Source organism: Narcine bancroftii, chromosome 5, assembly GCF_036971445.1.
Source record: "Narcine bancroftii isolate sNarBan1 chromosome 5, sNarBan1.hap1, whole genome shotgun sequence".
Lineage (NCBI taxonomy): Eukaryota > Metazoa > Chordata > Chondrichthyes > Torpediniformes > Narcinidae > Narcine > Narcine bancroftii.
The window spans coordinates 123662504-123689755 of record NC_091473.1 but is presented as its reverse complement, the minus strand read 5'-3'; the positions used below and the strand labels follow the sequence as shown (position 1 = coordinate 123689755).

The 27252-nt window shown below is 37.5% G+C and overlaps 1 protein-coding gene across 11 annotated transcripts in view; it reads left to right on the top strand.

Moving 5' to 3' along the window:
- The window catches only part of ptprfa (protein tyrosine phosphatase receptor type Fa), a 411563-nt gene that overhangs the window by 361988 nt on the left and 22323 nt on the right, over positions 1–27252 (top strand). For all 11 annotated transcript variants that reach the window (XM_069938995.1, XM_069938994.1, XM_069938991.1 and 8 more), the window contains 2 exons: positions 18991–19276; positions 21384–21562. In XM_069938995.1, the coding sequence (XP_069795096.1) occupies positions 18991–19276; positions 21384–21562 (465 nt within the window). The remainder of the gene's footprint in view (positions 1–18990; positions 19277–21383; positions 21563–27252) is intronic.

Genomic DNA, 27252 nt, shown 5'->3' with positions numbered 1-27252 from the left:
CCTTGGAAGCTGTTCTCCTACAATTCTTTGCTAACTAAAATGGATGTTATATGCTGGAAAACTTGTTTGTAATCCTGTAGGATTGCTTGTCACTTAAATTTGCACTATCTTTAAGCATTTTTAGAAGTTAGCAATTTCTTAGAGAATATAAGTCTTTTTCCTTTAGTTTTACTCCACGCTCTTGACATTGAGGAATATTAAGAATATTAAGAACTATAAATGTAAACAAGAGCTGTCTTTTACATTACATGCAGGCTGCAATCCCAGCCATCAGGCTTTGAAACTATACGTTCTGGCCCACTGAATTAGATGAGAGCTAATCTTTTAGTAAAAAGTATGTGCCACCATCATAGGTCAAGACACCTTTTTACAGTGTAAAAAGGTACTGAATTTTAATAGCTTTTAATTAAAAAATGGTGTGGGCTGAGAGAAAGTGTCCATGAGATGAGGTTTGATGTGGTGGAATGGTAGGATTGGTATTTGAGAATTGATCATGGTCAGCAGATGGCTGTGTGAAAAGATAGGAAGTTCATTCGGATACGTACTTTCTCTGAATTGGTGTGGAATGAGGTAGCAGTTAATTTTTTTAATCCAAATGTATTTGTTTTATTTTAAAATCAAAAACCCGTTATTTGCAATGTACAATATTATGTACAATATAAAATACACTTGTAATTGAAGTTGCAAACTTAATTGTTCACTACATTTTTAAGTTGCTAGTACTTTTCTACTTCAGCAAGTTAGCTCATTGAAATAAGATAAAAGATTATTTTATTGAGAAATAAAAACTGATAGAATTTTTCTTTTTTTTAACATCTCACAGCCTTAGCATTAAGAGCATTATTTAATTTGTAATCTTTGATGGGTAAGTACAACCACATTAAGTACAACCAAGTGAATAACTCAGCTCCACAATAATGCAATTTTTTTTAAATTTACTGAATAAAATCTTGCAGTAATAGAATAATGAATCACTTATTTTCCTTGTAAGTTTCAGAATTGAGATGAAATTAGGTTTCACCAAGTAAGGGAGCAAAAACAAAGATCAAATTATCTAGGGCTATACTTTATACCTGTTACTCATAGTTTGAAAGGGGACCCCTAGTACAAGAGTACTCCTAATTCACTGTAATCACAAAGTGGTTCATAGCCCATAGAGGAAGTCCAAACAAAACTGAGGAGAGCTAGCTTGGTAAAATGGTTCCACTGTGGGAATAAAAAGGATATTTAAGAGACCAACATTTTTCACTTGTTTCTTTGGTACTTTATAACATTGCAAATATGATATTCTTATCAATGGTAGAAAAAATATTAAACTGGAACTTATTTGTTCCATCAGAATGCACCATCAGAAATGGTGCATATGGAATTCCTATCCCATCTGAAAATTAACTCCAGCTTAACATTCCTGCCTGCTAATATTCTGTTAGAATCCCTTTGTTAAAACAAAGAACATATTACAGCTATTTTCATTCGGTCTGGGAAACTGTTAATGCTCGTAAATCTGGCGTTTATTATCCATACTGGTGTCCCTTGCTGAGATAGTGTGAAAGTGCTTTCATGACTTTTCCCACAAATTCAGGAATATTTCCTCAACAGTGAAAGGGTGGCCATGCATCACTCAGAGAGTTTCCTGTTTTCTTCTTCTGACTTTTTCAGGCACAAGTTTGGAAAGTTGGTATGTTCTGCCATTAGGCTCTTGCTTTTTACTGAAGTCTTGAAACATTCTGCACATCTATCCCTGACATGAAGGTGGTCCTCAATTGAGTATGACACCAAGGAGTCCTAATAAATCCAAAGTAATCCAAGGAAGATGTTTGGAGCAATAGGCCAGACCCAACTATTTGGGAAAATTAAAAAAGATTTTGGTGCTGGAAACTTGAAATAAAAACAGAAAATCCAGAAGAATTCAGCAGGTTGGACAGCATCTGTGGAAGGAGAAATAGAGTTAAGATGACACATCAAAGACTCCGGAGGGTGGTGCTGGGACTTTATACTGAATGTTTTAGCTTCATATAACCATATAACCGTTTACAGCACGGAAACAGGCCATGTCGGCCCTTCAAGTCGGTACCGGTTCACTTGAACAACTCGACCAGCTCCTCCGCAAACTCCTGAGGAAGTGGAGAAGTGGCCACTCTCCTAAATTTGCAGCTTTACTATTCACCCTATCATTTCCAGTAATTCTTTCTCAACCATTTCCTTCTTGTTGTCATCTTGCACTTTTCCTTCTTAAATACGCCCAATATTCATATGCTTAGGTAAATTTCAATTTCAATCCAACCTCTTTCTGGGACTTTGCCTTAACTTTTGTTTGGTAATTAATTTTCAGAGTTTGTATCTGACGGCCAACCTATCCTTGATTTTAAATTTAGACATACAGCATGGTATTAGGCCCTTCCGGCCCATGAGCTTGTATTCCCCAAATATACCAATTAACCCACAATCCCCATACATTTTGAAGGGTAGGAGGAAACCCACGAAGACTAAGGAAGAATGTACAATCTTGCAGACAGCACCAGATATGAACCCATTGTGCTAACCGTGCCAACCAAAACTGATATTAGTTCAGTTTTTCTCTCTCCATCATTCACATCCTAACCTTCCTGGCACGTCTCTTTGTTTGTGTTCTCACAGAATAATTGCCTTCCAACATTTGATTTTTTTTTCATTTTCTCTTTCTTTAATTGCTTCTGGTGACCCACTGACAGATAGCAGTTTCATTACTATCTCAGCAAGGGACACCAGACCTGCTGAGAGGTTACAGCATTTGGTTTTATTTCACCTTCATAGGATCAGTTTTGAAAATGATATTACATATTCTGCATCCATAAGAATATTCAATTCCATCCCTACATTGTCACCTCCTGTTGAAACTGTGAGTTTGTAACTTCAGGATATTCTTCTTTCTTTGGCTTGGCTTCGCGGACGAAGATTTATGGAGGGGGTAAAAAGTCCACGTCAGCTGCAGGCTCTTTTGTGGCTGACAAGTCCGATGTGGGACAGGCAGACACGGTTGCAGCAGTTGCAGGAGAAAATTGGTTGGTTGGGGTTGGGTGTTGGGTTTTTCCTCCTTTGCCTTTTGTCAGTGAGGTGGGCTCTGCGGTCTTCTTCAAAGGAGGTTGCTGCCTGCCAAACTGTGAGGCGCCAAGATGCACGGTTTGAGGCGTTATCAGCCCACTGGCGGTGGTCAATGTGGCAGGCACCAAGAGATTTCTGTAGGCAGTCCTTGTACCTTTTCTTTGGTGCACCTCTGTCACGGTGGCCAGTGGAGAGCTCGCCATATAACACGATCTTGGGAAGGCGATGGTCCTCCATTCTGGAGATGTGACCCATCCAGCGCAGCTGGATCTTCAGCAGCGTGGACTCGATGCTGTCGACCTCTGCCATCTCGAGTACTTCGACGTTAGGGATGAAAGCGCTCCAATGGATGTTGAGGATGGAGCGGAGACAACACTGGTGGAAGTGTTCTAGGAGCCGTAGGTGGTGCCGGTAGAGGACCCATGATTCGGAGCCGAACAGGAGTGTGGGTATGACAACGGCTCTGTATACGCTTATATTACTATTATAGAAAATTCCTTGTCAGCTTCTAAAATGCTCCCGAAACTAAATTCATCCAAATCTTTGCTGATTATATCATATATTCTTGGGTACTTTGACCCTATTGGCTTCCTAATAAACAACAATGAATTAAATTAGCATTCTGTTTGTAAATGTCACCAAAGCCTTCCCTATTATTTTGTAATCTCCTTTAAAACAACTGTCAGATGCCTACCCTCCTTTTATCATTCCTAAATGATTAACATCTCCATTGTTAGCTGTGCCATTTGTTAACAGGGCCTAAACCTCCTCCCCACTTCTCTCTCTGTCATTCCACTTCATGACACTTTGAATATGCCTTTGGATGTCTGCCCTGATGTCTTCATTGTGCAATTTGGTATCAAATTTTGCTTGTTGATCTTCAATATCAACTAATAATCAAAGACCTGATCCTTTTTTTTTAAATTTTTTTTTTCAGAAATTATACATAGTAATATATTAAATATACAATATATTAAAATTTTTCTCACAAAACAGTCCCTTCCTCCCTCCCTTCCCCCCTACAGATCCATTCACCATCAGAGCTTACATAATTAAGTATATAATAGTTACTTTTATACCTTCTTTGTTTCTTTGTATTACTGTACCTAGGCCCCTATATGGTCCAGGTATGGCTGCCAGACTTCTACAGAAGTGCCATATTTATTCTTTGTTATATGTGATATTTCCACCTTCCATCATGCTATAAGTAGAGGGGAGTTGGACTTCCAAGTGATCATGATGCGTTTTTTCACTACCACCAGTGCTATTTTTATAAATGAGATTTGATATTTGGTCAATTTATCACTTATCTCTATGAAATTACCTCACTTTCACACACGACCACTTGGCATGTAGAAAGGTTCCTGTCTCAGTCACACATCTGAAACAAATCTCTGAAATTTCAGGTTTTGATCTGTGTAACTTTTGTGGGGTATGATATAATTGGCGTAAAAAAAATTATACTGAACCAGTCCATATCTTGCATTTATAATTGATGTGATGCTGTCCTTATACCAATCTGACCAGCTTCTTTCTGAAATCACCACACCCAAGTCCAACTTCCCATCTTTCCCTTGACCTCTGCAACCCTGATTTGCACTTTAGCTCTAAAGAGCATAGTACATTCTTGTTATAAATGTTGATGTATTCCCCATCCAAACGGGTCATTCAGTTTCACTAATTCCAGGTGGGGTCAATGTTGGTCCCATCTTTCTCTTAATACCTTTGTCATACCACAAATTTAATATTCTATTGCCCATGTTCATAGGCAATAACACATTTTTATACAATGGTGCTTTTATTGATATCCCTACTTTTTTTCCTATTCATTCATTAATTTCTTTACATGTTCTAATCATATGTATTAGAATGTTGTTATCCATCTTATTCTTTAGTGATTTGAAACTCCATTTATAGATAAAGTCCTTTGCTTCCCCCTCCTTCATTATGTATATTCCCATTTGATCCCAAGACAGGGGTTCAATGTTTTCATTGAAGAAGCCTGCAAGAAATCTAGCCTGTGCAGCTAGGTAATAGTTTTTGAAATCTGGAAGTCTAATAAAGTCCTTCCAGCCATTAGTCCTATGTCAGTTTTTCCAATGCAATACCTTATTATAACATAGTGTAATGGAATATATATTTGGGAGATGATTGGTAAAATTAGAGTTGGTTAAAACAGATCTTATTTGAAATTCTGAAGAATTCATATTCAGTAACATTACTGAATGCTATGCACATTTCACAAGTAGCTGCTAATTGAAATTATGTCATCAAATGAATCGAATGGAGACAGGTCGTCTGTGTTAAAGGGTGAAACAAGTTCTCTCAGCCAGTATGTGTGTGACACTGAAAGATACAGCTGAAGTAAGCAGGAAAAGCTTGTTGGAACTGAAACAGAAAGCTCCAGAGCGGCGGATGGCTGGAAGTGCTATCTCTCTGATATTACTCTTGGAATAAGTGGAACAGAAAGGAACTCTGTGGTAGCCTGAAAGAAAGAGGTTATCATCTGGAGAACCCTGATGGGGCAAGTTTCATCAGCAAGACATTTAGGTGGCTAATGGTGGTACTTCAGTTGTGGACATCCTGGAACAACAAATCTCTCTCTGCAAACCCCCAAAGAACCTTCCTGAGCGGTAAACATTTACCTATCGAGCACCAAAGCCTGGTGAACTTTATACATGTTAAATTCTGTGCATAGTATAAGAATTGCCTACAACCAGAGAACTTGGAAGAATGAGAAATGAGATTGAACTGTGAACCAAAGAACTTTTCTTAAATTTACACACACATCACACACATGTGCTTAGAATTAGAAGAGGGTTAATTTGGGTTAATTAAGTTAATAGAGATAAGTTAAAGTTTGGTTCTGTTTTCATGTTTAAAGATCATTAAAAACAACTTTTGTTTAAGTAACCATTTGTCGTGGTGAATATCTATTGCTGTTGGGTTTTGGGGTCCTTTGGGTTCGTAACAATAGGAACTGTCTAATATGGTTGTTTAGTAACTTTAAAAGTTTTCAGGTAACGGAATAGGCAGCGATTGAAGAAGCAATTGCAGTCCTGACATCACTTTCATTTTGAAGCAGTTAACCCTTCCCACCATAGTAATCAGTAAATCTCTCCAATTCTGTTGGTCTCTTTCTATCTTCCCAAGAAGAGGAACATAATTTTATTTGTGCAGTTATTGTCAGTTGCTATTCTAAGATATTTTATTCCATCCATCTTCCTTTTAAATTTACTTCCTTTTTGGTATCAATCATATTCAACATTTGTTAATACCATTATCTCATTTTTATCCACATGTATTTTGTAGCCTGATATTCTTCTATATTTTTCTAGTGTTACCTGTAATTTTTCCACAGACTTGGCCAATTCTGATAGATATAATAGCATGTCATCAGCAAATTATGTTATTTTTTTTTGCCTGACTTTGAACCCCTATATTTCCAGGTCCCTTCTTATTATCTCTGCCAGTGATTCAATCACTAAAATAAAAAAGTGCTGGGGACAGGGGGCATGGCATGCCTGTCTGCTCAATCTTCTCAAGGGGAAGACCAGCGACATCTGATTATTTGGTATTATTTTAGCGTGTGATTTACAGTATAAAGTTTATATCCAATTTTTAAATGTTCTGCCCATACCAAATTTTTCCAATGTTTTAAATAAAAAGGGCATTCCAAACATTTGAATGCTTTTTCCATGTCTCAGGAGACTGTATTACTTGAATTTCATTCAGATTTAGCCATATTATATAATCTTCGTAGACTATTTAAGAAATACTTTCCTTTAACAAATCCTGCTTAGACCGTATTAATCAGTTGTGGAAGTATTATCCTAACTTATTAGCCAATGCTTTCACTAGTATTTTGTAATCAGCATTTAACAGGGATATTGGTCTGTATGCTGAAGTTTTTTGTGGGTCCCTATTTTTTTTTGGTAACACCTTAATTGCAATTGAGAATGACTCCAGGAGGGTCTGTGTTTCAACAGCTTGTTCCAGGACATCCATTAAAAGGGGCATTAATAATTCTTGAAATTGTCTATAAAACCCAGGTGGAAATCCATCCTCTCCTTGTGATTTATTAACCTGTAGGGTGCCCAGGGCCTTTTTTATTTCTTCCCGTATAAAGGGAGTATCTAATTCTAACCTTTCTCTCTCTCCCAGCCTTGAAGGTTCGACATTCAGCAAAAATTATTCCATTTCGTTCTCATCTTTTAGTAATTCTGATTTGTATAGTTTTGTGTAGTTAATTCTTTTTGCTTATATACTAGAGTCTCTTTCTGTTTTTATAGGATTTATCCTATGTTTTAATCTGCCAAGCTAAAACTTTGTGTGCCCGTTCACCCAACTCATAGTATTGTTGTTTAGTTTTTAATATAGCTGTTTCTTTGTATATGTTTATATTGTGTTACATCTTAGCTTTTTATTCTCCAGTAATCTGTATTCTTCTTGTAGTCCTATTTGTTTCATCTTCTGTTCGAATATATGAGTTCTTAGACAACACATGGATGAAGGAAAAGGTTCTTTACTTTAAAGTTGTTGTAAACAGCACCATGAGGCATACTGCAGTCTCCTGCTTTGTGTCAGCTCCTGCTGGCAGCAAAGTGTAATCAAATGGGAGCTATAATCCTTAAGGCATTGCATTGCAACCATGATCACTATCATTACATCTCCCTTTCTTAAAACAAAAGTAGCTTACTTTTAACTGACATGTTTTCTTTGTATAACTAGGCAATTTTAACTTGAACACCAAGAACTTACATTTTCATTATTATCAACATTGTTAACATTTTTTAACCTTGTTTTGAGTGTTCACTACTTCATTCTATAACAGGAATTTTCAAATTTGCTCAATGTGTCTCTTTGGAGGATTCACATGTCTTGACAATCTCCTGATTGATTGACCTTGACTCTGAGTTGTTAACTCAAACAATGAGTTTGAGTCAGATGTGTATTCAGGTTGTTCAACAGTATCCGTTTTCCATCTACTGTGGCTAGTCACAGAACAGCACCTTCATTTGTCTGAATGGTGTATGATCTTCGTTGGACTTCACTAAAGACAGTTCCCTTCTGAGTCCATAACCTTATTTTATCTTTTAGCCTTACTTGGTCACCATTGTAGAGTTCTAGTAGATTTTTTGTTCCTCTATCAAAGTAGTACTTTTGCTTTTCTTTCTGTCCTTTGAATTTCCTCACCTTCTCCTCCTTCTTTTGTTTTTCAGAGGTTCTCTTGAATTGGTAGGTTTGATCGTGCCTATGTCCCATAAGGAACTGTGCTGGTGACATACCTTGCTTTAGCTGCGTTGTGCGGTATACTAGCATGCTCTGGTAGAAGTCCTTTCCACTGTCTTTTGCCTTGTACATCAGTCTTTTCACTGTCTGTACCGATTTTTCCACTATACCATTAGGACTGTGGAAAATTAGGACTTGGCGTGGTGTGAACAAAGTCCCGCTCTTTTGCAAACTGTCAGAACTTTAAATTGCAAAACTGGGGTCCATTGTCTGTGAAGAGCTCGCTTGCCACACTATGTCTGGAGAATATGGCTTTCATACCTGTTATTACAGCATCTGCAGTGGTGGTGTTCAGTTTACATACCTCTGGATACAGGGAGTAATAGTCTGTGACCACAAGATAGACCTTCCCTTGACATTCAAATAGATCAGTGCCTATCTTCTGAGGTCTGTATGGTGCTGGGTGTGGCTTTAGTGGTTCTGCAGGATTGGTTGCTTGATATTTCCGGCATATTGTACAGTTTGGCACTTCATCTGTTATATCATTGTTGATTCTTGGCCATTACATCTCCTCTCATGCTCTTTTCGTACACTTTCCGAGATGTCCTCCATGGATCCGTTTTAGCATCTCTTCTCTCAGACTCTTTGGGATAATGATTTTACTTCCTTTGTAGATGATGTCTTCAACCACTGATAATTCCGCCCTGCAGTTCCAGTACTCTGCAACGTCAGGTGAGCAGTCCTGCTTCATGTCGGGCCATCCATCCAAGATGTTTTTTCTCAGTTGTCTCAGTGTTTCATCTTTGGTTATCTCTGACTTTATGAGCTCCATTTTTGTATCTGATATGGGCAGTGCTCTTGTGATCATGTCCATGAAGGCATTCACGTCTTCATCCATTTTGGTGTTTGCGGGCTCTCTCGTGTCAACAGCTCTAGACAACGTGTCTACTGTGTACTCGGAGTGTACGCCACATTCAGTGTATAGTGTTGCAGCCTAATCATCAGTCTTTGTGTTCTAAATGGACGTTCATTTAATGGCTTTTGGAACAATGCAATCAAGGGCTTATGGTCAGTCTCTACACTGATTGCTTGCCCTGACACAAACTGATGAAATCCATACGCAATAGGTTGCCAGTCATCATATTTTTGCAGAAGAACTGCACCGAGCCCACGATGTGATGCATCTGATGATATCTTGATGGGTCTCGCTGGGTCATAAAACCTCAGAACTGGTTCCTCTGTGAGCAGTTTCTTTAGTTCCCTCCATGACTTTTCATGCTCGTGATCCCACTCCCATTCAATGTTCTTTTCTGTTTGTCTTCTCACTGGAGCCATCTTTTCTGAGAAATGGATATGAATTTACCCATATAGTTGACCATTCCATTAAACCTCTGTACGTCCTTTTTGGATTGTGGCCTTGGCATGTTCCCAATGGTGGACACCTTTCTGGGATCTGGTCTGATGCCCTCACTGCCAATAATATCTCCTACAAATGTTAGTCCTGTCACCCCGAGCTGGCATTTCTCTCTATTCAGTTTCAGGTTTGCTTTCCTTGTTGCTTCCAGCACTTTCCTTAGTCTCACATCATGCTCCATTCTCGTGGTTCCCATACTATGATGTCATCCATTGAGATATCAGCTCCATCTAGGTGCTCATGGACCATATGGATAGTTTTGTGATACACTTCAGGAGCTGAGGCAATTCCGAATGGTCACCTTAGGGATCTGTATTTGCCAAATGGACTATTGAACGTGCACAGTCTTGAACTTGCTTCATCCAATTTCAACTGCCAAAATCTTGATGATGCATCTAACTGCTGAAAAATTTTGCATTTGCAAACTGTGACATGATTTCTTCACGTGTCGGAAGCTTAAAATGCTCTCTCTTTATTGCTCTATTTAGATCTCTTAGATCCAAGCAAATTCTAAGCTTTCCATTCTTTTTGTCCACAAGGATGAATGAACACACCCACTCTGTTGGCTCACCTATCTTCTGAATCACATTCAGGTTTTCCATCCTCTCCAACTTTTCGTTTAATTGCTTTTGAAGTGCAAATGGAACTTTTCTGCATGGATGTATTATCGGTGGCATATGTTTATCCACTCTGATTGTATGTTCTCCTGGAAGGCAGCCTAGACCCTGAAACAGGTCATTGTACTCTTTCATGAGTTCATCATAGACTATCTCTCTTTCGCTTTCCACAGCGAGGACTCTTTTTATCAGGTTCAGTTTCTCACAAGCTATTAAACCTAATATGGCCCGTACATCCTTTGGTACCACAATGAATGCTAGCATATGCTCTTTGTCCTTTTGTTTCACTTTGACTATGCATTCTCCTTGCACTAGTATATCAGTATCTGAATACCCTGTCACCTTCACTTTTGTTCCATGCATCTTTGGTCTTGGTTTTCTTAAAATCAGTTTCTGATATTATATTAATTTGTGCTCCAATGTCCATTTTAACTGAAATGTATATGAGATTCACTTTTAATCTTAACATCCAGTCTTTGTTTTCTTTCTTGTTTTCAGTCACAACATCTGCATAGAATTCCTCTATCTCCCTTTCATCTACTGAATGAACCTTGTTTTGTTGCACTTGGTTCCTACAGCAACAGGCATAATAGTTGCTTTTGTGACACATATAGCATGTTTTACCATATACTGGCCATTTTTTGGTTAAGTGTTGTGTACCACATCGACGACCTGGCATTTGATTGTCCCTTTCATTTTTGTCCACTGGCCACGCCTCTTTCCACTTTGGCGCGCTTTTTGTTAAACGGTTTATGTCTGTTCTTGCTCACTGCATCCACGTTGCAGCTAGTTTCACTGAACAGCTTTTTGCCTGCATTTTTACAGTTTTTGTAGCCCCACCAATGGCATCATGAAGAAAGCCTCTACTTCCTCAGGAGTTTGCAGAGGAGCTAGTGGAGTTGTTCAAGTGAACCGGTACGGACTTGAAGGGCCGACATGGCCTGTTTCCGTGCTGTAAACGGTTATATGGTTACAGAGGGCTATGGCTTTTTCCAGATCTAGATTTTGCTCTCTTAGTAGACTTTCCCTTAGACTATTATCTGGAATACCACACAAGTCTGTCTTTTATCAGCGATGCTGTCAGTCCACCAAATTCATATGTTTTGCTTCTGTTTCTCAATTCAGTCACATACTGATCAATACTTTCTTACATTTTCTGTACACATGTGAAAAATCTGTGCCTCTCAAACATCTCATTACGTTTAGGTATGCAGTATGCCTCAAAGTGTTCCATTTTTTTTTCCAGTTTCATTTTGTCTACTTCAGCAGCAAATGTGAAGATATTATACACCTCCAGGGCTTCATCATCCTTGACATGTAAAGAAACTGACATTTTCACTTCATCACTTTTCTCATCAACTCCGACTGCCACAAAATATAATCCAAAATTCTGTTTAAATCTGTTCAAATTTTCAGCCACATTACCTGTCAGCTGAAGTTTCACTTGTGGATTTAATCCTTCCATTTTTCACTTTGTTAGTTTCTCTTCACTGATCAGTTGCTGACTTTAGGCTTTCCTTTTAAAGTATTTCCTTCTAATTTCCTTCATCCCACTTCTGACACCATGTTTCATTTTGTATTCATATGTGTGAGTTCTTAGACAGCACATGGGTGATGGAAAAGATTCTTTACTTTAAAGTTGTCATAAACAGCACCTTGAGGCATGCCATGAGGCTGCAAGCCTCCATTATAAATATAACATACTGCAGTCTTCTGGTTTGTGTCAGCCGCTGCTGGCAGCCAAGTATAACCAAACAGGAGCTATAATCCTTAAGGTATTGCTAGTTGCATTGCAACCATGATCACTATCATTACACTATTCTTTGATTTTTTTCTAATTCTTTAATATCCTTCTCCAAACTGTTTACTTTTGCCATATGTTTCCTCTTTTCATCATATAAGATATCTTTTTCTTCTTTCTTTGGCTTGGCTTCGCGGACGAAGATTTATGGAGGGGGTAAAAAGTCCACGTCAGCTGCAGGCTCGTTTGTGGCTGACCAGTCCGATGTGGGACAGGCAGACACGATTGCAGCGGTTGCAAGGGAAAATTGGTTGGTTGGGGTTGGGTGTTGGGTTTTTCCTCCTTTGCCTTTTGTCAGTGAGGTGGGCTCTGCGGTCTTCTTCAAAGGAGGCTGCTGCCCGCCAAACTGTGAGGCGCCAAGATGCACGGTTTGAGGCGTTATCAGCCCACTGGCGGTGGTCAATGTGGCAGGCACCAAGAGATTTCTTTAGGCAGTCCTTGTACCTTTTCTTTGGTGCACCTCTGTCACGGTGGCCAGTGGAGAGCTCGCCATATAATACGATCTTGGGAAGGCGATGGTCCTCCATTCTGGAGACGTGACCCATCCAGCGCAGCTGGATCTTCAGCAGCGTGGACTCGATGCTGTCGACCTCTGCCATCTCGAGTACCTCGACGTTAGGGGTGTGAGCGCTCCAATGGATGTTGAGGATGGAGCGGAGACAACGCTGGTGGAAGCGTTCTAGGAGCCGTAGGTGGTGCCGGTAGAGGACCCATGATTCGGAGCCGAACAGGAGTGTGGGTATGACAACGGCTCTGTATACGCTTATCTTTGTGAGGTTTTTCAGTTGGTTGTTTTTCCAGACTCTTTTGTGTAGTCTTCCAAAGGCGCTATTTGCCTTGGCGAGTCTGTTGTCTATCTCATTGTCGATCTCTACATCAAGGACTCATATAAGATATAATTTGTCCCCTTATATATGCTTTAAGCATGTCCCATATCAGAAAACTATTATTAGTAGACAGCAGATTTGTTTCACAAAATATTTCTATCTGTCTCTTTAAAAATTCGCAGAAGTCTTCTTTTAAGCAATGAGGTATTGACACGCCATCTGTATACATTCTCTTGCTTTTCCATTGTTGCTATAGTTATTATTAATGGAGAATGGTCTGATAGAAGTCTCGCTAGATATTCTGTTTTCATCACTCTACTTTTTAACTGGGCAGATATTAAAAATAAGTCAGTCCTTGTATGTGAATTGTGAACCCTTGAGTAAAAAGAGTAGTCTCTCCCTGTGGTTTTTAATTGCCTCCATACATCGATAAGATTTAGACCTTTCATATATGAAATTGTGGTTTTTGCTGCTTTAACCTTCATTATTGTTCTTGCCAATTTATTTAGTATTGGGTCCAAGCAGAAATTAAAGTCTTCTCCAACTAATATATTTTGTCTTCTTTCTGTTGTTTTTAAGAAGATGTCCTTCATAAAGGCTTCAGTGTCATAATTCGGGGCATAAATATTCATAAATGTCCATGCTTCTCCATAAATTTTACACTGTGCCATTACATATCTTCTGGCTTGATAAATCGAGGTATCTTCTATTAATACTGGTGTAGTTTTATTAATTAGAATTGCCACCCCTCTTGCCTTTGAACCATAAGAAGACAATATTATTTGTCCCACCCCTCCTATTTTTTAATTTATCATGTTCCAATTTGGTAAGATGTGTTTCCTACAAAAAGATTATATACACTTTAATTTCTTAAAGTATGCCAAGAACCTTTTCCTCTTCACCACCCTATTTATCCCATTAATATTAAGAATAATAAAATGTAGTGTTTTATCCATACCATTTTTCCACAAATATTGTATAACACTAATATCTTCCTGGTGTTATGTGCTTGCAAAACCACATGACTCTCTTAGAACAGCAAGTTTCCCTCCAGACGATCTGTGGCTCTAACAAGTTATTTCATCTTTTGCCTTTTTGTAAACAACAATCCATTAGTGAAGTCTCTTCTCTTGTGCACTCTCCAAAGCTTTTGCAAAGGCTGTTGGCCCTGACATGTCTAGCATGTCCAGTATTTTAAATAAGATCTGTTTTAAAGTGTAGGTGACCTACACTAACAAACCTGACCAAATTATCTCCCAAAAACATATCTATATTCTATCACACCAGTTTTCTAAATACTGTCATAGCATTTCCCTATTAAAATACATTTGCAACATATACATTTCCCCTTTAAGAAACACACACACATCCCTAGATGTGACATTGATAATAGTACCAAGAAGCCCACGAAAAATTACCCATGGGTTCTTCCCTTTTGTGCCATCTTTTAAAATTAATCCTCTCCCGGCACTACCTTTCCCCCAAGTCAGAGTTCGTACCTTGGAGGGAAAACCAGATGGCTCAGTACAATTGGTATAAATAGAAAGATACGTCTTTCAATTAGTCCTGTTTTGAAATTGTCTTTGCAGCCCTTTCAGCTGGTGACGTTAATCTTTTCATAACTTTCTTAAAAATTCTTCCACATCCTCTTTATTCTTGAAAATTTGTCGATTACCTTTTGAGACATCCACCTCCAGCGTTGTTGGATAAGTCATTGAATATTTAAAGTTTTTTGATTGCAGTTTTCACTTTACCTTGTCAAATTTCTTTCTTTCTTTGACCAAGTCAGGGCTGAAGTGCTGATAAATCATTTCTTTTGCATTGTCCACCACAAATGGGCCATTATTATCTTTTGAATATTCATATGCTGTTCCCAAGATCGCATTTCTTTCCCAGTAACTTAAGTCTTACCAGGACTGGTCATGATCGCTGTTCGCTGGTTCTTCTGGGTCTGAGGGTCTGTTGAGCCCTTTCAATTTGCAGCTTTGCATTTAACTTATTTTGTCCCAGCATTTGTGAGATCCATGTTTCAAATAAAACTCACCATGTCTTTTCCCTCTATTCCTTCTCTCAGTCCAATGATTCTTACGTTGTTACATCTGATAAGTTTTCCATACGATCGATCTTGTCCGTCAGTCCTTTCTTTTCAGTGTCCCATATTTTTGCTTTTTTTTTTTCAGTGCCTTCAGTCTGTCTTTTGTTTTGTCCAGCTGAGCCTCTGAGTGAGTTGTTCACTTAAGTCTTCCACAAGTTCTTTAATTTCCATTACCTTCTCTGATATATCTCTCATCACTGATTCCATACTCGTAAAACGACTGTGTAAAGTTTCTGATATGTTCAGGATGGAGGCTATCTCTTGGCCCGACTCTCCAGCTCTGAGTCACTCCTCATCAGACTTCCACTCAATGTTCCTGGCTGAGCTGTCATTTCTTCAGTTTTTGTTCTCGGTTGCTTTATCCTTTTTTGATGATAAAATTTGATTTTTGAGCTTTTAAACCATCTTTTTAATACTTTTGTGGCGAGCTCTTTCAAAAAACCTGCTAAGATCATTAGCATGGCCATGTCCCTGATCTGATCCTTTTAGATTATTTTGCGGCACAAGGCAAGGTTGCCCACTTTGCCCTTCATTATTTGACCCAGTACATTGGCTATTGCATTTCGGGACTCAGTAAATATTTCAGGCATTCAAAGGGGGGATAAAAATCATAGTTTCACTTAATGCTGATCATTTTTTTCAGGTTACAAACTTAATTTGAACATGAGTGAACTTTTATCTCTTGAATGGTTCTGATCCTAACTATGATAATATTCCTTTTAAAATAGTGAGGGGGTCTTTCACTTATTTAGGGGTTAAAATTTCTAAAATATTTAAAGATCTTTTCAAATAAAACTTCAGACCTCTGTTTAGACAGGTGAAAGAGACGTTATCTAAATGGTCCCCACTTTCTATGTCTCTTGTTGGTACAATTAACATAATCAAAATGAATGTTCTGTTTTTTATTTATTCCAGGCAATTCCAATTTTTTATACAAAACAAATTTTTTGACTCGATTGAATCTATTATCTCTTCATATAAGAATGTAAGAAATAGGAGCAGGACTAAACCATCCAGTCCATCAAATCTGCTCTGCCATTCAATAAGATCATGGCTGATCTGATCCTTGACTCAACTCCAAGTACCTGCCTTTTCCCCATATCCCTTAATTCCTATTTTATGTGAAAATCTATCTACTGAATCTTAAATAAAGTTTAATGAAATAGCCTCAACTACTTCCCTGGGTAGAGAATTCCACAGATTCACCACTCTCTGGGAAAACCACTTTTTCCTTACCTCCATCTTAAATCTACTCCCCTGAATCTCTTTTTTTTTAAATATGGAATGCTTCACGAATTTGCGTGTTAAGGCTGTTTTGAACAACAAAAGTCCAAGTTTGAATAAATCTAATTTACAAAAATCAAAAATAGATGGGGACTTTGCTTTGCCTGACCTGAGATTATTATTGGACTGTTAATATTAAATATATTATTTTCTGGATTCATTATATAGATCAGACTGCCCAAAATGGACATCCATAGAGTTGAAAGGTTTTAACAAATTTGCTCTGGCTACACTACTTGGGACGAATAAATGAATAGGCAGTTCAGTAGTCAAAAATTGGTTACAAAGTTGTTTCAATTCAGGCGTTGTTTTGAACTGAAAATGTTCTCTTTATCCACTCTAATTATTAATAATTTATTTTTTCCTCCATCTTGCCTTGATTGTGTTTTTCATAAATGGAGAGAAAGGGGTATCACTTCATTTTTTTATTTATTTGTAGATGGCTGTTTCATGTCCTTTAAGCTTTGTCACATAAATTTAATCTCACTAATTTCCATTTTTTTAGATATTTACAGTTCAATTTTCTGAAAAACCAAGTTACTACTTTTCCATTCTCCTGTGATAGTAATTGTATTGACTTTTTTTAAGTTGTATCCTTGTCCAAAGGGTTTAATAGGATTCATTTATGAATTAATTTCTAAAATACTTCGTGTTTCTATGAATAAAATTAGAGTGCTTGGGAGAACGACTAACAGACTATTCTTCCTAAGGATATTTGGGCCAAGTGTTTAAAATTGGTCCGTTCCTCTTCCATTTTTATACGTCATTCACTTATTCAATTCAAGAGAGTACATAGAGCATATTTATCCAAAGATAAATTAACTAAGATTTTTTTCTACTGTCAACCCTTTATGTGACAGATATAATGAGGTTGCTTCCTTATTTCATATGTTTTGGTCCTGTTCGGCATTGGATCACTATTGGAAGGAAATTTTTAATGCATTTTCCCATATTTTCTTGGTTACTATTCAACCTCATCCCATTACAGCTGTATGTGGTGTTCGCATTGCCAAGTGATAGCTTTTGCTACTTTAGTGGCTAGAAGATCTATTTGTGCTAAGATGGAAGAACTCTGTCCCTCCCAGTTACGCACAATGGATGATTCCCAACCTTATCATGCTCGAGAAGTTTAAATGAAATGTTTTAAAAACTGAAATTAAGTGTAATAAAATGTGGCACACTTTTATGGAATATTTTAATGTTTAATGAGTAATAGAGTTGTGATAGAGTATATAGAAGTGTTTGGGAGATAAATTGGGAAAGGTTTGTTAGAGCAGGTCACACACAAACACTTTAAAACACAGATTTTTTTCCAGGAATTTTGCAAGAGTCCTCAGAGAATCATGATGGACTGTTCTTTGCAAAAGGCAACAAATGTAACAACATGCAGTGGCAGCTTTGTCTGGAAAACAGAATTTACTGTCTGGAAGGTCATATGATCTTTGCAGGCAGAGAGCAGAAAAAAACAGGCTTTGCTCTCAGTGTTGGAGGGAGTGAGAGAGAGAGGAGAGACAGACATTGGTTCCAGAGGGACAACTGGCAAGCTTTGGAAGACGGCGTAGTCAAAGGGAGAGGACTGGCTGTCCGGTGTTTCCCTTGGAATAGGAGAAACAGAAAAGAACTCTGTGGTGACCTGAAAGAAAGAGGTTATTATCTGGAGAACCCTGAAGAGGACAAGTTTCATCAGCAAGACACTGGAGTGTCTGATTAAAAATGAATCTGTTGTGGATGTCCTGGAAAAAGTAAAACACTCTCTTGGAAAACCAACAAGAACCCTTCTGAATGGTAACCATTTACCTATTAAACACCAAAACCTGGTGAAATTTATTAATGTTAATTTCTGTGCACAGTACAAGAATTGCCTGCAACCAGTGAGATTGGACTGTGAACCAAAGAACTTTGCTGAATTTACACACACATTACACACACGTGCACTTAGAATTAGAAGGGGGTTAAGTAGGTTAAGTGAGTCAATAGAGATAAGTTAAAGTTTGATTCTATTTTCATGTTCAAAGATAATTAAAACCAACTTTTGTTTAAGTAACCCTTTGTTGTGGTGCATATCTATTGCTGCTGGGTTTTGTGGTCCTCTGGACTTGTAACACAGTGGTTTACTATTTTGTATATAACATACAAAATATTTATAATCTCTTCCTAAACTTACTTATTTACATTAAAGGTAATTCACCAATGTACCATTACTTTTGGTTTAAGGCATCCCACAGCTTTTCTCATTTTTTAGGGTAGGGGCTATAGATTTAGGATTAGTTACAATCTTTTTTGGTTTTTTTTGCAGGAACAAGAGATATAATATTAAATTCTGTATGATTGTTTATTATTTTTATTCTCGGATACATTGCAATTACTCTGTACCTGTATAGCATATTTTTCTTGTTCTTATACTTTTTGTGGTGTATGTGTGTAATTAAATAGAAATTACAAACTTTATTAGTTGACGTTCCTGGGAAGTTCTGTGAGGCACTTGCCAAGTTAAAGGCTTCATTAAAGAGAATAGTACTGTAGAGCCAACCCTGACATCTTAAATACATTTGTAGTCTTTATGACTGTTTACAAAGGTTGGACTCCTTGCAAAGAATGAAAAAAAGTGTTTCACGCTGACATATTTTTCTTTTTCATAGTGCTGGGGTTGGTCGAACTGGCTGCTTTGTTGTGATCGATGCCATGCTGGAACGAGTTAAACATGAAAAAACAGTTGATATCTATGGTCACGTCACCTGCATGAGAGCACAGCGAAATTACATGGTGCAGACAGAAGATCAGTATATCTTTATTCATGAGGCCCTCCTCGAGGCAGCAACATGTGGGAATACAGAAGTTCCAGCAAGAAGTCTCTTTGCCCACATACAGAAACTGGGCCAGGTTCCACCAGCAGAGACGGTTACAGCCATGGAGCTAGAATTCAAGGTCAGTGCTGCAGCCAGCTTACAGGTTTCAAACATCAATATTTTATTCAGTTCAATCATGGCACACAACTATTGAAATTACATACATAAAGACAAAGAGCTGCACAAACCTAGCAGGAGTAGCAAGGTACAGAGTAAGGTGGATAATAGGTGAAAGAAGATGGGGAAAAATATTAGAGGGAGTTGCTCCACCTACTCATGTTCAATGGCTACATAATGTCATGTCATGTTCAGACTTAGAGAAGATTTCATGCTCTATTTCTGATTTGAATTCAAATTTTCAAATACTGTGGGGACCTTTCTAGAATTATTTTCATAATCTCTGATTTGATTTGAATCTAGAAGTGTTGACTAATAAGGTAATTTATTACTTTGATAAGAATTTTTTCTTTTTTGGCCAAACAGCTTCTTTTTTGGTAGTGGGTTTAGAGCTTCTTTAATATAAAATATTAATACAATATAATTTGTTTGATTGAGAATGCATGGAAATTATGTTTTAAGTAAAATGTATCTGTACTCTGTATTTTTTGATGTGCAATTTCAATGTTAATAAAAATATTGAAAAAGAAAATGTCAGAGGGAGATGAGGGGAAGATGAAGGTGGAGAAGGTGATAAGCAGGAACAAAAAGGCTGGAATCTGTTCGTAAGAAGGCCAATAACAGGCACCATCAGGGGAGCATTAAAAGGTGAATGGAACGAGATGGAGAAGGGGATTCACTGGGTGAAATGTGCAGTTATTATATGAATGGAACCAGGATAAGGATGAAAATTGATGTAGGCTGGAAGGAGGCCATGGGAGAAGGGTCAAAAATAGGAGGTTTGGAGATGGATCGTAAAGATAGAATGTGAGGGGAAGACAGGAGATGAGTTATCTGAAATTGGAAAGTTAAATGTTCATATCATTGGTTTGTAGACTCACCAGGTAGTTTCATTAGGCCTAGTCTTGGCAGTGAAGATGATCAAGGATGGATATGTTGGTGTTGGAATGGAATGGGTAGTTGAAATGGTGTATAACCATGAGTTCAGGATAGCCATTGCAAACAGAGCACAAGTACTCTGAAAATTGGTCACTTATTCTATGCTTGGTTTCATCGATGTAGAGAGGCACCTTGAGAACATCAAAAGCAGTGAACAAAGTTGGAGGACTGGATGTGAAATGCTGACTAGATCTGTTGCTGGTGGTGAGGAAAGAGGTGTAAAAATAAGTGTGGGATTTTCTGAAGGTGCTGGGAAAAGTGTCAGGGATCAGGGAGGGGGGGGTGGGAAGGGATGAGTGGACCAGGGAGATACTGTTTCCTGCAGAAGGAATCAAAGTGTGGTATACGACTCCTGTTTGACTGCAGTTACTGGAAACCTGCTATTGGTGTATTAAGTTGTTTTAAAGAGAAACATTTGACCAGTCATGTTTTTCATTTAAATAATTGACTCATAAAATGTGCTTGTGGAAAAATCTTTAAAATTCTGCACCATATAAAAATAGTAATGACTGTCATTTTATATCATTCTGGTTCATTTCACTTTATCTCATTGATTGTATTGAAAAAACCTCTATTTATATGGGTCCTTTCATGACTTCTGGACTTCATTACCAGTGAAGTACACTTCAAGCAATGTAGGAATGGTGGCAGCTAATTGACAGCAAACTTCCACAAGTAACGACCATGTGATCGTCACTGAATGAACTCTTAATTGGCTGACTTGATTGAGGAATAAATATTGGTAGAGGTAAATCCCATTCTGATCTTTAGAAAGGTCCTATGGGATATTTTTATATCCCTTTGAGAGATCAGATAGTACCATAGTTTGACATCTCCTCCGAAATACATAATTCCAGCAATGTAGTATTGCACGAGAGTCAGGTTGATTTTTATGATATTCATCTCTGGAATGGGTCTTGAATCCACATCTTTCTAACTCAGGAGTGTTAATGTGACCAGCTAGACTATGGCAAAAGCACGTTAATATCTTTGTTATTTAACATTTTCATTGTAAATTTTATTTAAGGAATACTGGAGCATTAACATTGACTACGACTCATTTTGTTTTTGTAAATTCAATGCATAATCATCTTCAGATGTTGGATTAACTGATTTTTTTTTTGTTGCAGCGCCTGGCAAACTCCAAAGCACATACCTCACGATTTATCAGTGCCAATCTCCCTTGTAACAAGTTTAAAAACCGTCTTGTCAACATCATGCCATACGAGTCCACTCGAGTCTGCCTGCAACCAATCCGAGGAGTTGAGGGCTCTGATTATATTAATGCCAGCTTCATTGATGGATACAGGTACTATATCCCAATTATAACTAATCCAATGATTCATTGTTTTCTGTTGTCTTCATTCTTGCAACTCAGGAAAAAGTAGCACTAAATATAAGCCCATTTCCCACCTCACAACATGTCAAAGTGCTTTGCAGCCAGTGAAATACTTTGAAGTGGAGCTACTATTATAAATTATGGAATTACTGAATCAAGTGGGTTGGACACACAACTAGAAATAAAATTTGATGAAAAATCTGCTTCATTGGCATTACTTGGTGATTGAAATCTGGTGCAAACGATGGTTTACATCATAAGCACAAAAGAATAAAAGTGATTAGATCCCAGAGGCTGGCAGTAAAACCTGAAACCTCAAGCAAAAAGAAGTAACTTTTGTGTTTGGGAGCTCATTAGGTCCATCACTGTTAAGCAATCCTGTCCTCTCCATTCCCCATTCTTTCACCAAAATCATGCGCATTATTTCCCTCATGTATCGATTCCCTTTTGAAACTCAAACTGATTGTCTATCATTAACTGACAATGTGTTCTAGATCACAAATAAGTATAGCATTAATAAAATATCCAACCAAAAAACATTAAATTGATGCCTTTAAATTAGCAGGCTAATAGAGTTATAGAATTTTACGGCATGTTGACCAAGCAAGTCTCACTTTCCTGCATTTGATCCATCTCTCTTTAAACCTTTCTTATATCATTCCTGTCTAAATGTCTTTTGAATATTACAATTGTCCAACCACTACCTCCAGTACCTCATTCCATATAGCCACGACCCTTTGGTTGAGGTACATCTTAAATCATTGCCACTCATTTGAAATTTGTGCCCTTTAGTTTCCTTATCTTTGGCCATCATGATTTTATAAACATCTATAAAGACCCCACTTGGCCTCTTATACTTCCAGGAGAAAAGTCCAATCTAACTAGCTTCTCCTTGTAATTCAAGACTAACAGTCCCGATAACATTCTTGTGATTTGTTTTCTGCAGCTTTTCAAGAATAACGATGTATTTCCTACAAATAGGTGTCCAAATTTGCATACAATTCTCCAGGTCCAGCTTCACCAACATTTTGTAACGTGGTGCCTCTGCTTCTACAATCAATGTCTTGATTGATGAAGCATACCAATCATCTTCTTCACCACTCTATCTACACGCATAGCCACTTTCATGAAACTATGTACCTATACCCCAAATACTCTTTGTTCTACCACACTTGTTGTTGCCCTACCATTCATCATCTTAAGTTCCACCTTGATTTAACTTCAACAATTGCAACACTTTGGACTTGTTCATGCTTAATTTAATTTGCCATTCCTTTGCCATTTTCCCTCTTCATCAAGATCCTATTGTGATGAAACAGTTTCTTTCTATATACTCTGTCTAAAACTATCTTGATCTGAACCATCTCTGTCTTTTCTCCGGGGAAAACCTACCCCAGTTTACTCAGTCTAACTTAATAGCTCAACTGTGGAATTATGCGAGTAAACCTAGTGTACTGTCTCTAGGGCCCCAACATTCTTCCTAGTGTAAATTGACCAAATTGGGATTGAATACTCTAGTTGCCACCTCACACAATTTCAACATCACTTCCTTCCCTTTGACTTCATTTTATGGTTCCAAATGCTTTATTAACTACTCTTGCAACATTCTGTGCTATTTTCAAAGATTTACTCACATATACTCTAGATCTCTCTCCCCCCCCCCCCCCCCACCCCGACATTTCTTTCAGAATCATGCCATGTAGTCAATCTATATGTATTAACTGCACAGTTGTATCCACATCCACATTCGAACCACACAATGCTTCATTTTATTACTGTCCAAGGTTCTTTCAGTCTCAAACTTAAATGTGTTTTCAGGGATGAAGAATCCATAGACTTCAGGTAGAAAATTCCAAAGATTCGCAACCTCAAAAAAAACTCTTCTCCACTAGGTTTTAAATGACTGACTAATTAAGTCTATGATTATGCCCTGTTTAACACACTCCAAGTTAGAGAAACAACTTCAAAGCATGTTTGTAATCCTCCAAGAAACTTGTATGCCCCAGTGAGGGTTTTCTAAAATGTATTGAGAACAGGCCATACTATGCATCCTCTTCTCAGGAAAAGCCACCTCATCCCAAAGTTGATCTATAAAGTATTAAATCTGCTCATCCTCTAGTGTAAATGCAGCAATTGAAAGTCCATTTGGCTAACTAAATAGATATATATCTGGAAAGCTCATATTTCTTACCATACAGCCTATTATCTGTATCACCCAAGTATTCCAGTCTGTCCATTGCAAGATAACAGCAAACCATATCTTCTGTGAATAAAATGTGCACACATGAAGATTTATTATTTGGTTGTGTACACCACAGACTTCAGATTTTTGAAGAGGTAAAAACATCCCTCTGTTTCAAACCCATGAAAACGTTAATGGTGCCAAAACTCTACCAGTACTTTGCAGTTAACATTGTAAACTGAGGCCTCGTTTGTACTCTCTGTACACGTTAAACCATCCAGTAATGCTGTGTTTGGATCTTTCTCTGCATAGGTTTTCCCCAGGTCCTCCAGTTTCCTCCCACCTTCAAAAAACGTGCGAGGTTGTAGGTTATTTTGAGTGTAATTGGATGGTGCAGGTTTAAATGGCTGGAATCGGCTTCTACCATATTGTAAATAAAAGTTAAAATTTAAATTTGCTTTTCCATTTCTTGTATCACAGCAGTACATCAAAACGTATGTATAGTAAAATCCCCATTATCTAGCACCTACAGGGATCGCGAATGCTAGAAATGCGAAATTTCCAGTTGACTAAAAATTACTCTTTCAATGCCTAACTAAAACACCTGCATTAAGAATTTACAATTTAAACAACAAAAGACAATGCAAAATGTAATTTGAAAAAAAAACAGTATTGTAATCTTTAATTATGTAAAGTTCACTTACATTTACAAATTTAAATTTACAAAGTTTAAATTCGAACTCTAGTTGCTTGTACTACTGGCTACACTATTCATACTGCCATCATAATTAACCCCCTCCACCAAGTTTACAAATGAAGACTTTCTAATATACTTAATACTAATAAAAATAAAAATTCTTACTAAGCAGGGATAGGAAGACACTTTGGGAAAGTCCCCAGTGCTGAGGGGCACTGGCCCTTCAACCTGAACACCGCCATTTCATTCCAATGAAACTTTATTCAAACAGCTGCTGCAGGCAGGGCATGACTCGGGCGCTCCACTAGCTGAATATTTCGTACCATCTTCACTTCCACTCTAGTGTCCTGGTCAGGCCCTCGGTGCACCTTCCTTGCTCTTACAACCTGAATCACCTCCACACAAGTATGCTGATTTGGCTCTCAGCACACCTTCCTCACACTAACAATCCAACTCACCTCCATGCAAATGTCTTGGTCAAACTCAGAGCACTTCCTCACCTCCACACAAGTGGGAACAGCAAAAATAATGCACGGGCATTGAGGGGCATTGCTAGTTCAGCAGGGTAAACCTGCGCATGTCCAATAAAGTCTCAACGCTCTCCCATGGGGTCTACCTGCCCATTTATATTTATTTGAATTTTTATTTATTTCACCTTTTTTTTTGCCAGTTGTTTGAGATTTAAGTTTATTGAATTCCGGATAATGGGGATTTTATTATAATTAGCTGTGATGCAATTGTTACATTCCAGGGTTCTGAAAATCCCATAGAAATATAACTTTGGGACATTACATCAATTTATTTTTACCTCAGAGTCAATGTATGTTGATAGAAATGGAAGAAAACTGACTTAAATAATGTAGAAAAATTGTACAAAATGTATTGTTCAGATCATGTTTAATATATGAATTTTACACATGTAACAATCCCAGTTCGATGGAGATCAATACATACTTACAAAATCAACAGAATCCACAATAAATAAAGAAGTATTCATCCATGTGTTATTTATGGGTAGATGTCTGATAAAGCAAACATGACAACTGAGATTTCTTTACTAGATGCCACGCACCTTGAAATATTTATTTTTGCCATCAGCTTCTATTCTGACTCTGCAAAATTGTTGTAGTGACAACTTTCCATTATAGTCACTTGGATGCTAAGAGAATATTGTTGTCTATAACTTGTTCAAACAAATTTATACTAAAGTTGAGTTTTCCAAAGTTTATTAAATGATATTGAACATTGTTAACATTATTATGTTGTTAAACCGTCATTTGAAAATGTCAGAAGATTCTTTTACCGTCCATTCCACAGAACAAAACTGAACTCTTATCTCCCAAGCAAGCAGAGAAAACTAGTTATGACCCTGAAGCAAAGATGTTGCTAGGAGACAGCATAAAAAACAAAATGCCACAAACAGACAAGTGACTAATATGAAATACATTTTAACCCCTCCAAAAGTTCTCTCACTAGAGGTTTTGGATGAACATATTACTTGGCCATCTGAAATGGGCAAACCAAATTTTATAATGAAGTATAAATGGTGCAGTTGTGGATCCCAAATGCAAAGTTAGTTTAAAATTAATTTTAATGTCAGTTGTAAACTCGTCTGATATCTGTGTTTACTTCAAATTTAATAGATATCAGGTGTGTCACAACTTTTTAAATTATTTAGATTATATAAAGACATGTTTGAAGTACCTACTTAATGAAGCATATAATTATGGATGATTATCAAGAGTTTTGCTAAATTGGAGATGCAGATTCAACTGCTTTTGGTGGAGTTCTGCCTCCATCTGGTGGTATAATGCATGAAGTTCAACCAATTAATTTTTTTTATTATCATGTCCTTTTCCTCATGGGTAAAGTGTAAAGATCTTTAATCTAGCACCATAACTTTGAAGGTGTAAAATCACAAAATTACTTTTAAGAACGCAAGTTGAACTCAGGATAAAATTTGGGAATAAATATGAAATGGCATAAGCTTGAGACATCCTTTCACATTGTATTTGTGTGCTGGGCATAGACGGCCAAGGCCAATTTTTGGATCACTTCAATGCCTTCAAACTCAGTGATATGGTACAATTTACATTTGGAACCAAATGTGAAAGCCAGGCTGACTGAGAGAAGGCAACACGAGAACTCCAGACAGAATAAGCTGGTTTAAAATGTAAGTGGATGGAGAGATGGCAAATGAAGAAAGGCATAGATTTACACAGGTCAACGAAGTAACCTTCAACCAATGCACAAGCAGATTGCTTCATATTCCAGCATCTGTAGTCTCATATGTGTCTCCAGTTCCATCAATCCAGAAGAATAAATAGTAAACCAAACTGAAAACTGAACTGTGTGGCCAGAGTAATCCCACATAAAGGAAGTCCAATTCTAATGTTGACCATGTTTTTGGCTGCAAAATGTCAGGCTCTCAAGATAAAGAGATGTAGAAAGAACAGGTAACAACCTGAAGGTTAATGAGAAATGACCTGATAGAAATGTTTTAAATGTTATAATATATGGTTTGCTTAGATGTATAAAATTGTTTAAAAATAAGCAGAGGAGAACATGTTCATACTAATAGGATAGAAATTTAAATGTTATTAAATATCAGTTAACACAATAATTGCTACTATGTTTGTGGTAATGTTTTGAGCAGTTTTACATTTCATATGAATGTGGATATATTTGAAAAATCATGCAATGGGTACAAAATGCTATATTAAGAGTATTTTAATCTAAAAATTTATAAGCAAAACAAGCACTTTGCGCCCAGGCACTCAT